At 38.1% G+C, this 15,664-nt stretch overlaps 1 protein-coding gene across 1 annotated transcript; it reads left to right on the forward strand.

Annotated features, from left to right (window-relative positions):
• The first annotated feature begins 8,215 nt into the window (after positions 1–8,215).
• fgf19 (fibroblast growth factor 19) lies at positions 8,216–15,444 on the forward strand. The gene is made up of 3 exons (XM_024295890.2): positions 8,216–8,711; positions 8,793–8,896; positions 14,077–15,444. Exons 1-3 carry the CDS (start codon positions 8,501–8,503, stop codon positions 14,389–14,391), a joined length of 630 nt encoding a protein of 209 aa, XP_024151658.1. The 5' UTR covers positions 8,216–8,500; the 3' UTR covers positions 14,392–15,444.
• Positions 15,445–15,664: the final 220 nt, after the last annotated feature.

The raw sequence follows: 15,664 nt of genomic DNA on the forward strand, positions 1-15,664 counted from the left end.
TAATGAGTGTTTCTTCTTCCAAATCATGTTGGATCAGAGGAAAATCTGAGGTTTGAAAAAGTTCAGGTTTGATACGCAGCAACTGACACGAGCAGACCAAAGTCTCCCTTCTCTGCTACAAGACAAATGGATCCATCAGCGTCTTCATTTTCCCCGTCTGAGCAGGTCAGAACTCTACTGCTTTTTTTACTAAGCTAATGTTAGCTTGGGTTTGTGAGATGCTACAAGCTAGCAGGAGAGCATGTTAACAATGGAATTCTGGGAAATTAGGAAGTCTACCTTCTGTGCCGACAGTCCCGCCCACAAACCAGAATCGAATTTCTAATGAACTCCTGCTGCTCTGCAGAAAAGATATCTTAAAAATGACACCAGCTTTTTGATTTAGCCTAAAACCGGCATAACCATGATGAAAAGAGCGCTGGGAATGCTTTTACAATAGTAAAAATCTAGTTATAGGAGTGAGACTTTACGGGGGAGTAATTTGGACAGACTGGTGATGCCCGGCCATCATGCAGGGCGGATCATTTGGGATTCAGGCAAACAGCAAATCTCTGATGACAGCGGCACACAACGTCTTGATGTGGGAGCTGGACTCGTTTTGCAGACATGAACAACTTTATAAGGTCCAGCAGCAAAGTTTAGCTAAAACTTGACATTTCTGGTCAGCAAGACTCTGTTAGTCAAAAATATTGCAAGTGGTCATAACACAGTTTTATAAAAACAGCACAGTTTTTGCAGATGTGTTTGTTGTTCTAGACTGCCCTCTACTGGCAGCTTTGGTCTAAACAGACATTTATCCTCAGAAGGTAGACGAGCAAATGAGAAAGAAGACAGAACCTGACCACTTGTGTTTTTATTTCCTCAAGAACTTTAGTTCTGCTCAAAGAGGAAACAACTATGTATTAGTAATGTTTCATGTCAAATGTTGGATGGTGAGCGGTCAGCTGATGGCTGAAGCTTCTTCACCTGGGTTGTCTTCTTAACTCTAGAGGAGTCTCGCCAATTCAAACGAGTGAGAGTAGGACAATTAAGAAAGAAATATATACTAAGTAAAGCTTCAAACTGACATCACTGTGGTCTTGGTGGGCTGTCCTACTTTGGGGGTTCAGAAAGAGCCCTTTGGTTTCCATCCTTCACATCAAATACTCCTGGTAACAGCCACCATTCAAGCTGCTCAAAATGAGAAACATCTGTCAAAACATGTCTTTCAAAACTCCAAATCCTAGTTTGGTTTGTCTAATTCATTGATGAAATGTTTTACACTAATGAGTCAAACACTTGTTAGACAATTAATGAACTATAGATTATATCAGTCTCTAATGGAGGACGGTCTGTCAAAGTGCCACAAAACACTAGAAGACAGGTCATGTGTCCTGAGAGAAGATCCGTTTCCAAATGTAAAAAAGCCACATTCCGAGATAAGCTCTGAAATCTGGGCCTCAGAGAGCATTTGCGTGAATGCTGATATTTACTTTGATTATACTTTAACTTGTATGTAAATGCAAGGCAGCACAGCGGAAGCAGAGGCCAGAACGTGATAAGAGCGGAAAGAAGCCTGTTGTTGGAACGTGGAATGACCCGCTCCCAAAGCTCAGCTTGGGTTCGGACCAATCTGCAGACTTTACCCTGTGTACAAATTAAACAATGTGAAATTTTCCAGTTTGCAAGCACTTTGTGTAACTTAATTATGCAATGTGATCACTAATAAAACACACAAAAAAGAAGCAGAGAGAGTTTGATTGGATCCATTCTAATGATTTCATTTTAAAAAACTCAGCAATGAATTTGAAGAATTAACACAACTAACCATAATGATAAAAAAGATTGATGTGTATTTTATGATATATATATATATAGTTCTCAGTATAAATGAGTACACCCCTCTACATTTTTCAGGAAACTTTTTGTGTCCTTTCAGAATCAACATTTTCTATCAGATACGTGATAATTTCATGTTTTGGAGTTCACCGGGTGTTCAATAAAACTCATCCAAGTTCTTCTTTTGTTTATTGAGCTACTCATTAAATTTGTACTTTTTTAAGAGGGTGTACTCAATTATGCTGAGCATAACTGAGCAGTAGAATAGAATAGAATAGAATAGAATAGAATAGAATAGAATAGAATAGAATAGAATAGAATAGAATAGAATAGAATAGAATAGAAATACTTTATTCATCCCAGGCTAGGAAATTAGGCTGTTGCAGCATTAGGAATTTACAGAAGATATTAACATATAGAAAAAAAGCAATATTTACAAATATATATATATATATATAAACTGCCCACAAAAGTTAAAGGAACACTTTTATTATTGGTTCTGGCATGAAGTGAATTAAACCTGTCTGATAATGTTCCTGTTGGTTAATCAGCTGAGGGCCTCGTTAATTACTTTCAGCTGTATTGGTGTTCATGAATTAACAACAGGTGCACTTCAGTGGCAACAATTAGAAAACCCTCCAAACAGGACTGGTGTTACATGTGGAGGTCATTTCAAGTTTCTCCCTCTTGATCTTTTTTGGCTGGTTTTCCACTCGTGCTGATTTTGGCTTGATAATTATCTCTACTGGCAGTATGAGGAGATTCCTTAACCCTACAGAAGTTGAACAGGTTGTCCAACTTCTCCAGGATGGGACATTTGATGTCATGTTTGAACATTAAGACACAACTAGCTTTTCGAAAGAAAGGAAAGGATGTGAAGACAGTTGTTAGAGCTGAAGGAGCTCCAGCTGTGATGGGGAGATGAAGACAAGCGATTACCCGATATCAACTGTCTGTGTAATTCTCAAACCCTGTGAGGATTTAAATGAAAGAACTAAAGTGAATTCTGAAATGAACAGGCAGCCAATGCAATGAAGCTAAAACTGAAGGGAAGTGTTCATCTTTCTTTGTGCAGGTTAAAACGTGCAGAGGCCTTTTGGATCACAAACCCCCACATTTGGAAAATTACAATAATCTGGTCTTGTGTTAATAAAGGTATAAATGAATGTCTCAAACCCCTCTTAGAAAAATGGGCCTGATTTTAGCCAGCTGTCTTACCTGGAAAATAACTTGATTTTACCATTAAGTCAATTTGTCGCTCAGTTTCCACTTCACCCCCTGCACATTTGTTACATCGGGTTTAATCATGCAAGCTCAGCAATAAAGAACAAAGAGTTGCACCCAAAAACCCCCACCTCTATTTTGTTGGGATTTCAACTTCCAATGTTTTGGTTCATCAATCATCTCAGATCCTCGAGACATTTCTGGAGAGTTTCAACAAGAAAAGTAAGATACTGTACAAAGGCTTTACGGTATTTTACTGTAAACCAAGGAATTGTGGAAATTTAATGTAAAAAGCAATGGATTGTGGGAATGTCCCTTGTCACTATTGTAATTTCCAGTTACTTTGAATCAGAATACAGTGAGAAAAACATCCACAAAAATATGATCAATCACAGACAAGTACATCGTTATTTTTCTTACCTGGACTAAGTTTAACCTGCGATCCCTAACAAGTACAAAGACTGTTCATTGTAATTGAGTTCAAAACATTGTTATGTGTGGTGTCACTTATAGTAAATAATCAAGTTGACAGCACAAATGTATCCCATGATACCACAGACTTAAGTCTGTGTTTTGGTTGTTTGTTTGTTTTACATCACAGTGTCTTGGGTCCAATATAACTCTCAGTGAAAATCGTTTTATTTTTTGTAATGGAATTACCAATTAAATAACTGTGTCAACATTATAACCCATCTATTTGTGGACATACAGCTACCTACTGCACATCATGGGCCCGTTTCAAGAAGCAGGTTTTGTTGGAACTCTGAGTTCGTGAACTACAAATTTAGTAAAACTCTGAGTTTTCGGTTCCAGAAAGAGAGATAACTCAAACCCGTGAAAGTGGGCGAAACCAAGCCCGTTCCAAGAAGCGGGTTAGGATGAACTCAGAATCAATCACTATGGTAACTGAGTCTGTGAACGAAACCTGGTCGGTAGCAGGTTTTCTTCAGGAAACTTAGAGTTCTCTGCGGTCTCCGCCCCTTTTTAAAGTGAAAGATGTTCAAATATGAGTTCCTCATTAACATTTAGAGAACATTCACATTAGAGACGTCACGTTTTCACCACGCAGAAACCAAAATGACATGTTCATTCATAGAGGATCATGTAGAGAGGAGGCTGATTAATCCAGAGGAAATGTTATTTACGTCGGTAGAGGATTTGGAGGACACGAGTCGACTGACTGCAGTTTCCCAATTCATTTTTATTTGAGCGATACAGTTTTCCATTTCGGTGGGAAAATACTGTTTTTGGTCAGAAAAGAAGAATTTAACTGGCAATCTCGATTTATTTTTTTTTTCTTTTTAAACCCTCAACAACAGAAATCTTTAAAACTTGAACACTGGAGATGCCTGTCAAAACATCTACCGTGCTGTAAAGACCATGTCATTTGTTAGTACTGTGGTTTGTACGGCTGTCATCCAATGCAGAGGTTGGGGGTTTGGGTTATGGAGAAGTTCTATTATACTGAAAAAAAATTCAGTGATTATTTAATTCTTGAGAATTAAAATTAAATATATACTTCCAAATATTCCAGACAGCTACAGTGTTTCTTTTTTACGTGCAGTGATATTAAATATCAGTAATATTTGTTGAATGAAATGAGCCAAACAAATGGAGAAACACTGCAAAGAGAACAATAAATTACTGAAAGTTGAATCACTTTAAGTAAAAAAAAAAAAAAATTACTTTAAAATGTAATAAAAATTAAAGGCTGTAAAACGAGATATTACTGAGGGAACATTTATGGTAATTGTATGATAACTGCTCATTATTTTGCTGTAATACATTAACCAAACCATGCCAAATACCCAAGCAGACCAAACAGTGACAGAGCAGATGACAAAGATGAACTGAAAACCACATATTTCAATAGACTGAGGTTGATGAAGTAAATGAAGACAGCTGTGGATGAGTAACCTGAACATGCTCAGACTGACAGGGATGACAGAACATGACAAAAACCCAAGCAGAAAATCCTGACAAAACACCTATGAATTTGAAAATGATCATGGTCACGACTGTAGCCTTATATGTAATATTTATAGAAAATGATCATGGTCACGACTGTAGCCTTATATTTAATATTTATAGGTATATAAATGGACAGAAAAAAAGGCGACTTTATGTTTCCATCTGCTTTGCCAAAATAGATTTAGCGTTTTGTAAATGTCTGGTTAAAACTGTGCGTGGGGTGGAAATATAATAATAACGGATTGGATTTTTCTGTGCGTTTCCGGAGAGTATCCATTATTCATCCGTACTAGGTGATGGTGAGCTATCACAGCTATCCTGGGGGAGACGTGGAGGCATGGCTGCCAGGACACGCCTATGACCATCACCAGGACTTTCACACGCATTCATGCACCAGGGGAGCCCCACTGGAGGCAGGGAGGGAGAAGCGTCCCGCTGAAGGACACAACGGTTGGCTGGAGGGGGATCGAACCGCCGATCCTTCAATCATGATCTGCTCAACCTCCTGAGTCACTCCTTTGTGATAAAGAGCTCAGAAGTGCATTTTCAGGGTGCTTTTATTTAACTAAAACAATATTTTGTTTGTGTTTTTAAGAGGAGACCAGTCCAGCAATGTAGGCAGTGGAGACCTGCTAATTTTCTTTATCCAAGTTGATGTCATCCGTCAGCTTTCTTTAAAACATTTGGGACTTAGTTCAACATGTATGGAGGGTCAGTAATGACCATTACCATTCATAATAAGAAGATTGCAAATGTCATTCCTTATAGAACAGCGTTTTTCTTACTCCGTGTAAAAACATGCTCCTTTTAATTTTCAACAAACATTGAATGATTCTAGTAATAGAAACCATTAACTTGAGTATAAAATACATGCATTTATTGCAAAACAAGGATGACAAATTCTGACTACGTTGTCATGTGTCTGAAAAACAAAACTATACATTTAACAATTATTGTAAGACTTTTATTTTTAGGATTTGAGCTGAAACAAACTAAAAACTAGCTGTAGAAAACTTTGTTTATTGTGTACTTACAGTTTTATTATAGGTACCTTCAACCTGTGGTGACATGGTGGTGCAGTGGTTAGCACTTTCGCCTCACAGCAACAGGTCCTCGGTTCAAGCCCCAATTGTATATTGAGTTTGTAAATTCTCTTTGTGCACCTATTAGTTTCTTTCAAGTGGACTTGAAATTGTTCACTGGTATAAAATAAAGAATTATGTCTCCGTCTGATGTTGCATTGACTTAAGAACTGATTCAGAGGGAATTATGGCCTGAAAATGCCCTCAAAACAGCTGAAACAGTTATTGTAGCAGAAGCAGAAAAAAATATTTTTTAACGTATTTTTTACAGTAAACAAACTGGAAATGAGAATGTGATAAAAGTATCATAAAATAAAGCACTGTACAAGTAGAAACATTTACAGAAACTACTGGCAGCTGGATACCAGTAACTTCTGGATTTCAATTTACAGTCATACAACTAACTGTAAAATAAAATACAGTAAAATATCTGTGTACTGTAGTTCATTTTACAGCTTTATTACTGTAAAAATAAAGTGCACAGAAATTCTTCTATATTTCAATGTGATAAAGCTGTAAAGTATTTTACAATCATTACGGCATCCAGCTGCAGGTGAACTACAGTAAAGTTGACAGCAACTGTGCTACAGTATATGCTTTGGGAGCCACTATACCACAGAAAACGTGGCTTGGAGGTTACAGTGATTGGCTCCACACCATGTGGTTCAAGGAGGGCAGGGACAGCGGGACCAGATGCTCCTAAAAGGTTGTGACAGGTATCAACCACACGAGCTGGCCGTGGTGGAACTTCAAAGTAGCTAAATAACTCATGTCACAGAGTTCAGACATTCCCATCAGCAAACTTGCTATAGTACAGCCATAAGAATCTTTAAGGAGCTTTAAGGATTATTACAGAGAACTCCACCAGTCCACACAATATCCAGTCAACACAGCTATGATTGTCAACAACACAGACATATACACATGCCCCCAACCCCTCAAACACTCTGGTTTTTAGATTGTCTCTTTCTTGGTTTGCATGTGAATGAGACATCCTCCCCGCGGTAAAGGGGAAATGATTCCTCAACCAGTCTTTGAGCTGTCAAATTAACCCTTTGAGTTCAAAGTACTGGACGACTGAACACATTTAGAGGCTTCCAGCTCAGAGATCCAAGGACTTTTTTTAATTATAAAATTCTGAGAAGATAAACCCCACTGCAGAATCTCTGACAGGCCTGGATGGACATACCCGTATCTAAAGGTAGCAAGCATTGAAGTTTCAGTAACGGTGACCAAACAGTAGACCAATGAAAATGTAGCAGCATTACACACAGGAAGTCATAAGAGATGGACGGACAGCTGAACACACTACCACCATTTCTCATGTCCAGCAAGTCTTGGAGAGATGTTCTCTGAAACCATGTCAACAGTGAAGAGACTCCTTTTGAGAGCAACGTCTGACAGAGGTTCTGACTTGTTTCCTGCACATCAGAATGCTGAGCAAAGCCCTGCAGCAGTTTGGGTCATTAGGAAAGAGCGACAAGTGTTTCTGTGAGAGCCAAACGGTGCTAAAGCAAAACACTTCATGAAATCCCGCCAATGATGGAAGCTGTAGCATTTTGATTGATGTGAAATCTGAAGATCAGCCTGAGTGTGAGCTGAACTGGAGGTCTTTAAAGTGACCTACAATAGGGTCTTGGATATTTTCTGCCACTCAGTCTGCATTCTAATTCACATCTTTTTGGTTCTTTATGCCTTTTTGGAGCAAAGCTTCTGATTCTATTGAACGTTTATTTAAAAGAGGAACTGAAACACTTTTACCTGAACTCTCAAGTGAACATTTGCATCAGTGTGTACATCAGTGCATGCGCGTTGATTTCCTTTTTAACTACATCCAGTTATTGCTTCACCTTGAAACAGCAACACATTTGTGTCTATATTTAAATAAAGATAGGAGTACATTTGTCTTTTTAATTTAAAATGGAAATGTCTACTGGCCTTTATTGTTCTGATCATCTCAACAGTATGACTTTTGACTTGACCAACTATGATGACTAGATCTTTGACTCGCAAAACAAAGATTTTTTAACCTTTATGATACATGTCTGAGTACTTCAATCTAGCATTTTGCAGAAGGTATGAAACTGTCATAGTTTCCTTTTTTTATCAATCCACAAGTCTGTATCTGATTATGGATCAAAAGGCCAGGTATCGTCTCTTTCTTATGGGTTTGCAGCCATGACTGACGAGGGCATTGGCTCCTGGTTGAGCTCACAGGGGCCAACGGAGAGCTGGGATCCAGTTGGATGACGTGCAGGGGTGTGTTGTGGTCTGCTTCTGAGAACTGGCTTTGGGAAACAGGGTTATCTGCAGCTGATAAGGGCTGCATTTAAAAGGTCGTGTTTGGATGAAACTTGGCTTGCCTCATTGCAGCTGCAGGAAGAGACACACGACTTTGAAGAACCATGCTGCTCATCGTGGTCACCGTATCTGTTGCCAGTGTGTTTTTTGCTTCTGGAGTTTCCAGCATGCCCCTCTCAGATCATGGACCCCACATCACTCACAGCTGGAGCCAAGTGGTCCGCCTCCGGCATCTGTACGCTGTCAAGCCGGGACAACACGTCCAGATCAGAGAAGATGGACACATCCACGGTTCTGCAGAACAAACTCTCAACAGTAAGTCTGATGTTTTAAACCTTTCTAAAGCTGAAATACAGTGTTCTTGCTGGATCCTAAATGATGGCATTCAAACCACAGGCCTGCTGGAGATCAGTCCGGTTGCTCCAGGGCGGGTGGTCTTCAGAGGAGTTGCAACCTCAAGATTTCTGTGCATGGAGAGCGACGGCAGACTGTTCTCCTCTGTAAGTACTGGAATGAAAAATAGCAGAGGCTAACGGTTCTATAGTCGTTATGTCGTTCTGTGCCGAAAAAGCTTGCAGACAAATCAAAGAGACGCAACCACAAAAGACAAAAAAAAAGACACAAAAAAGAAAATTACAAATAAAATTACAAATAACAAAAACATGCAGGACGATTGGATGACGAAAAGAAAAAGACACTAAAGTAGAATGCACTCCTTCAACTTTTTAAAACGTTACAACATTCTCATACAGACTATAACAAAAGTATATTTTATTTTTTAAATCAATAAGCAAGCAATAACCAGGCCTCTTGCATGAATGAGAAGAATCCATTTCATATACATGTGTAATCCCACACTTAATATGTTTTACTTAAATTATTTACATAATTGCCATAACAAGACAGGACATCTATATATATTTTAATCTATATTAATATTAATGCATATTATTGTTAATAAATATTTTATAATAAAAATGTTGATTAGCATTAGATAAATATCTCACATCAGTCAAAACTGAACATCTTATCAATTTTAATGTGTATTTTTAAGAATAGGAACACAAATCAAATGTCATATAGAATCATTAATTTAGTAATAAAGTTTAAATAATGTTTTGTTTATGTTTTGTAGATAAGGTCTGTGCTGCTACACCACAACACTTAAAAAGTCCTCCTCCTTTTCTCTTAGTTGTAAGTCTCTCAGCTGCATGGAGAGGCGTGTCCTGGATCTGTCTTTTTATGAAGACAATTCTTTTCAAATAAAAGAAAGATTGAACTAAAACTACGCCTAAAATAGTGTGTGATAGCTAGAAGCAAAGTTATTCTTAATAGTTCATAAGCTGCTTCTAGAAGGCTACTTTTACAATGAGTGCATTGTAAAAGTAAATCTGTTACTTTAGCAGTTAAAGAATGTTTGCACTTCGAAGCATCATCTGATGTTTCTGCCATTCATGAAACATATTTTGCATTCTAAACCCTTTGATTTCAGAGTGCAAAAAATGATCAACTATGTATGCACAATACTTCATGAATGAAAGTAAACCCACAACCATCCCAGAACAACACTGCAGTATTTTCACTACAGCCGACATGTATGTAGCACGTCCAAAAACTGGTGGCTAGAAATCGTCCCTTAGATGTGCGTGTGTGAGTGTGCGGCCCCTCTAAAGGGTACCTGTTGAACCAGCAACCTCGCCACCCCAAAAGGGATCCAGTGGGTTTGGATGGATGGTTCCCAAAAGAAATGGGAAGCAGAGATTTTGTCTGTGAGACTTACCATTCAGGAGATACATTCAAACCGCCAAAGTGGGAGCATCCTCTACAAGTCGCCACAAGGGGGAGCCAGGAAGGCAGTTTTGTTGAGTTCATACAAGACCCCACAATCAAACTACACATTAAAGTTTGTCACTTTAGCATTTGTAGTTTTAGAGATATTTGACTAAAGCAGGGCTCTGCAACCTGCAGCAGATCCACATGTGGTTCTTCTATCTCTCCATGGTGGCTCCTCGGACAAACATAAAATAAGTCATGGAGATGCTGATCCAGACATGTCGACCATCAGAGTCAGCAGCTCCTGATAATGACATAACCAAAACTACCTAAAGAAAACAAATAAACAAAGTCCACAAACTAAGACTACCAAGATCCAACCCCAAACTAAAATAACAAAACCCAGCAGAGTAAGACTGCTGAGGATAAAGAGGGGAAAATAACAAAAAAAGTTATTTGACACATAAAAAAAAAAAAAAAATCCCATTTTGAGACATGCTAGGTTCTTTTTGTATTTTTGTCATTATATTTAGACATAATGCATATTTATTATCAAAAAAGACGGTCATGAATTCAAATCCAAACGTTCTAAAGGCTAAAGTACGAAGAAAATGAACCCAAATGGCTCCTTTACTTAAAGGTTACAGACCCCTGGACTAAAGGTAGTGGAACCTGTTGTTCCACCACCTGTTGGACAATTGCTATTAAAAGTGTTGAGCTTATTCATCACCTCAATAGTATTATTAAATTAGTAATGAGAACACTTTTGTTTGGGTTGATCTGGTAATTGTAGCCCTAAAAATATAAAGAGCCAAAAGCACCACATTTCCATTGTAGGTCCTTTTTTTTTCTTTTTTCTCTCTTTTTTTTTTTTTTTTTAAGAAAAACTGTAAATTGTTCATGAGTTGTAACTTATGATTTATGGTGGCACAAATAGGGTAATCAAGTAACATTTTGAAGATGGCATCCTGTATAAAGAACCGAAAGACAGAAATCCAAATGGCAGAAAATCTAGTCAGACAAAAGTGGGCGGTCCCAATTAGAAAACGTTTCCTCTTTCTATAACAATACCTGTCCACATGGTGGCACTATTGAACAAGCTTCATAGGTTGTGAGGACTCTCATATCGGTCACTAAATCACATAGAATTAGCTTCAGTGGCTTTTTAGATGTCCAAAGTGTGGTCCTATTCATTTCTTATGAAAGAGAAGTTTTACAAAAACATTTCTAAAAAAAACACATTTTTCCAGCAGATCTTTCCAAATTAAATAATGTTTAGAAAAAGTTGGTTAGCAGAAAAGACTAGGTGTGCAATAAAGTAAAATAAAATACAAGAAAGAATGTTAACATTCTCTTATTTAGTGCAATCGACCCTTTTCACGTGACGTCACACAAAACGGCGAGTGTGCAGAGTGACTTCTGTTATATATTATGTCTTTGGTTTAGAAAAGCAAAGCTGACTGGTGAACACTGTTTAAAGCAATTTTACCTAAATAATAAAAGGTAACCTAACCAATTGTAATGTAAATGTGTACAATATGTATTTTCTAAATGTCCTTCCTGGTTGTATTACCTCTCATAGATCAAATGTCAGTATTCCTCCTGCAGAATGCTCCACAGCTGATTCCCCAAAATCCTCTGGATGATATTAAACCAGACGTGGATTATTTCTCTACAACCCGGTCATAGTTAGATGAAGGTTACAGGAACTTCATTGAATGCTGCTGGTTTGATTATGAAGGTCATTTAGATTTTCTTCTTCTAAATGATGCTAATGCTACCGCTAGCCATTTCGTCTGACGTCACAGTGAAAAGGGTCTATTAGACAATAAGCCATTACACCCCCAACCCCCACCTATAATACAGACAATACCAACCACCTGAAGGAAATCATTTACAGAAATAATGTCCCACACAGGTTACACACGTTCATCTTTATTATTATCTTTCTGCACCTTGAAACAAAATACTGGTGTGCTTTGAAAGAAAAACAGTATTCTCCATGCAGTAAACCGTTCTGTAAAGCCTGGCCCATGAGGTGTGCAAATCCTGCAAGTTTTTATAACATGTTAAAACTCACACAGAGCATCCATCAGTAGACAAAATATGACCTACTTGGGGGTGCCGTGCCATCTACTGCCGTTGGTTCACTCATCTTTCTTAAGTCCACCGTCAGTCTGTCAAGAAATGTATGGCCCGTCATGCTGACAAACCATTTCCCAGCAGGACTTGGCACGCCCATGCTGCCAAGCATACCAAAAACTTGCTCAAATGACCATGACGTTACTGTGATTCAATGACCAGCAAACAGGTCTGACCTGAACCTGGATGCAGTTCATTTATCAAAACATTAGCAGTTCACACAGCTGTGAAAAAAGTATTTTATCACTTGTTTCTATCCGCATTATCAGTGTTTTTTCATGTGTTTGGGTCTAGACCACTGCAATAACTGCAAAACACGTTTAAGGCTGACTGCATATTTACCTGCAGGAGAAAAAGCAGAAAACACACTCTTGAGTTTCCTTTGTCATACTGACAGTTTGCTGCCACAGACAGAAAAACAAGAAAACACTGCTTGCCAGTGAGCCATTCAAACAGTTGATCGAACTTTGTCCAGGATGTTGCAGGGTAGGATGTGTTTGCAAAGAGAAAAAAAATGAATGAAAAAACCCAGCAACAACAACCTTGGCCTCTAGCTGGTACTTCTTGCCAAAGTCAATAATCATCAAAGATATGGAGCATTATTCACATGTTTTCTTCTTCTTTACAGAATAAGCTGACGGTACAATTTATCAAAGGAATGATTGTGTGAATGTTTAGTCAGCATTCACACTGTAGTGATTCTCCTGCTCCTTTACGTACATTTTTTGACATATAAATACTCCATCACACTTTCAGAGATTTCAGCAATCTTAGTATCAAAACATTCAGCTCAGTCAGGACATTACTGCTTGTATTCTTGGTATTCATAAACTTTATCATTTTTTTAAATATTGAGGAATTTTTGGCCATTTTGAAGTTTTTTAACAAATGTGCTATTTTTTTATTTATTTTTTTTCAAATGTGCCATCTACTGAGGTTTTTTAGGATAATGTAAAGTTTAGCTAATATTTTAGCAACATGCTGACATTTTTGGCTAGTTTGTTATCTACTGGGTTTTTTATGTTTATTTAGTGTTTAGCTTCTATTTTAGCAACATGCTAACCTTTTTGACTAATTTAGTTTACTGAGGAATTTTAGGCTATAAGTTAGTTTACTTAGTATTTAAGCAACGAGCTAGCTTTTTGGCTAATTTGGAGTTTATCTCATATTTAAGCAACACACTAAATATTTTTGCAAAATTGGCATGTATTAGGGATTTTTAATTAATTTTACTACAAACTTTTCAGAAATGTAGGAAAACTTCAGCGCTCTTTCGTAGTTCTTTAACGGAATTTCCAGTTGTTTAGCAATTTTAACATTTTGCCAATAGCTTTTGCATTTTCAGTAAATCCCTTCGGCAATTAAAGTAAATTATGGGACCAATTTCAGCTAAAAGCTTAAGCATTTTCAGCAACTACTTTCAGCAAAAAGCATTCACACAAGTATTATCACAGGTAATGCAGCTTTTCTAGGTGTTAATTGTAGTCTTAACGCAGTCATTTCAGGATGAAATAGAATTATTAACTCATAGGATTTGGTTTTATGCTTTATCAAAGGGTTTTATTAAAAATGCCTATTATCAGGAAGAGTGCCTGAAGTGCATTAGAGAAGGACTTCATCCATAAGGAAAACAACCACAAAGACAACATACACAAAAACACAGGAGACAACAGACAGTCAACATAATCAAAGTCATTTCTTGAAGACATCAGATGAATGCAGTATAAAATTGTGTTGTAATGTAAATGTGCTTGGTCTTTTTCAGCACTCCTTTGACAAGGATAATTGCATCTTCAGAGAGCAGATCTTGGCAGATGGGTACAACATCTACATTTCAGACCAGCATGGAACCCTGCTCAGTCTGGGAAACCACCGGCAAAGGCAGCAGGGCTTAGACCGGGACGTTCCAGCCCTGGCTCAGTTCCTCCCCAGGATCAGCACCCTGCAGCAGACCCTGTACCCAGCGCCAGCCGTCCCCCACCAGCTGCGAGCAATGCAAACAGAGAAGACTCTAGATGCCATGGACTCATTTGGGCAACTCTCTAAAATCATTCACAGTCCCAGCTTCAACAAAAGATGAGGCAGAACATCTCAGACGGCTGCCAAGAATGGTACCTGGGGTTAAACCTGCACCCTCCCTGTCCAATCAGGGCCCAACTCAAGTTGTAGTGAGCCAGCGGGAACTGCAAGTCCACTGCAATTTTCCAGTTAAACGAGACAGACTGCCAGTGCAGTGTTCTACAGAGAGGAGGCAGACACCTGGAAACAAAGTGTTACGGTGGATCCAGCCCCTCTCTCCAGAAAACAATCACTCTGCACACTGGAGAGAAGGTCATGCCTCCGTACAGGATGAAGAAGAAGTCTCGGTCTGTGTGCACATGGTTGTGTGTTTGTGTCTGTCTTAACAAACTGTTCGAGCAAAACATCTAACTTAGAAATGACAGATTTTTGTTGAAATCATTTTAGATCAAAAATGTCTTTGGAATTGCAGAAAACACTTACAATGGATGACCTGTAGAACCTTTCATTTCTGCTTCTCGGACAAAGGCAAAGAAAAATTTTTTTTGGGGGGGGGGGATTCACTGAGAAAATGTGCTAGACCAGACTACTGATAAGAACTCCAAGGAATCAATCTGATGACTCGTGGTAAAGTCCTGAATGAACGGAAAAAAACAAGTCTGTCTTCTGTGATGTGAGACATGAAACAGACATGTTGTAATCCAGGCTGCAAACTCAGTGTGGTCCTTAAAGATGATTATTTTTGTCTCAGTTCATCTGATGATGCTAGTTTTTTCTTATATGTCTTCGAGCCCAAAACTTGGATTTCATATCTGCTTCACAAGTGTCGAAGGCCTGACAATGAATGTTTCTGATGAAAGCCTTCTACTCTCCCACACCGACGGCCACATTGTTTGCACCAAAAAAGAGATCCAATATTCATAACATTTGCCTTTGTCAATGAATATGAAAATGTAAAAAAACATGTGTTACAATCTAGAATGTTGAAGTGAGAGCCTTGCAACACAACTAAAGTCAAATTCTTAACTTTTTGACAGTATATTGTGCTATGTTCTGCCACTAATCTATTTTTAATCCAATAAACTACAAATTTAATTGAAATGGTACATTTAAATATTTGACTGTGTTTTATTGATGAGACTGAAGCAGTTCTGATTGTTGTCTCACATGTGTGACCCTGAAAGTTTTAACTTAACCAGACTGTGTTGCCTTCTGGCAATTTGCGATTTGATAGTGGGTTTATATGTTGTTAGAATTGAAATAAATAAAGTTTTTTTTAAAAAAAAGGGGGGGTTAAGTTACCGAAAGTTACCGAAAACAACAACTTCCAGTTT

This window comes from Oryzias melastigma, linkage group LG3 (genome assembly GCF_002922805.2).
Source record: "Oryzias melastigma strain HK-1 linkage group LG3, ASM292280v2, whole genome shotgun sequence".
Taxonomy (NCBI): Eukaryota; Metazoa; Chordata; class Actinopteri; order Beloniformes; family Adrianichthyidae; genus Oryzias; species Oryzias melastigma.

Excerpts from the sequence above, each read along its gene's own strand:
- fgf19 (XM_024295890.2), top strand. The coding sequence starts at position 8,501 with ATGCTGCTCATCGTGGTCACCGTATCTGTTGCCAGTGTGTTTTTTGCT. Across the intron at positions 8,712-8,792 it reads TGCAGAACAAACTCTCAACA|GCCTGCTGGAGATCAGTCCG; the intron begins GTAAGTCTGATG and ends TTCAAACCACAG. Across the intron at positions 8,897-14,076 it reads ACGGCAGACTGTTCTCCTCT|CACTCCTTTGACAAGGATAA; the intron begins GTAAGTACTGGA and ends GGTCTTTTTCAG.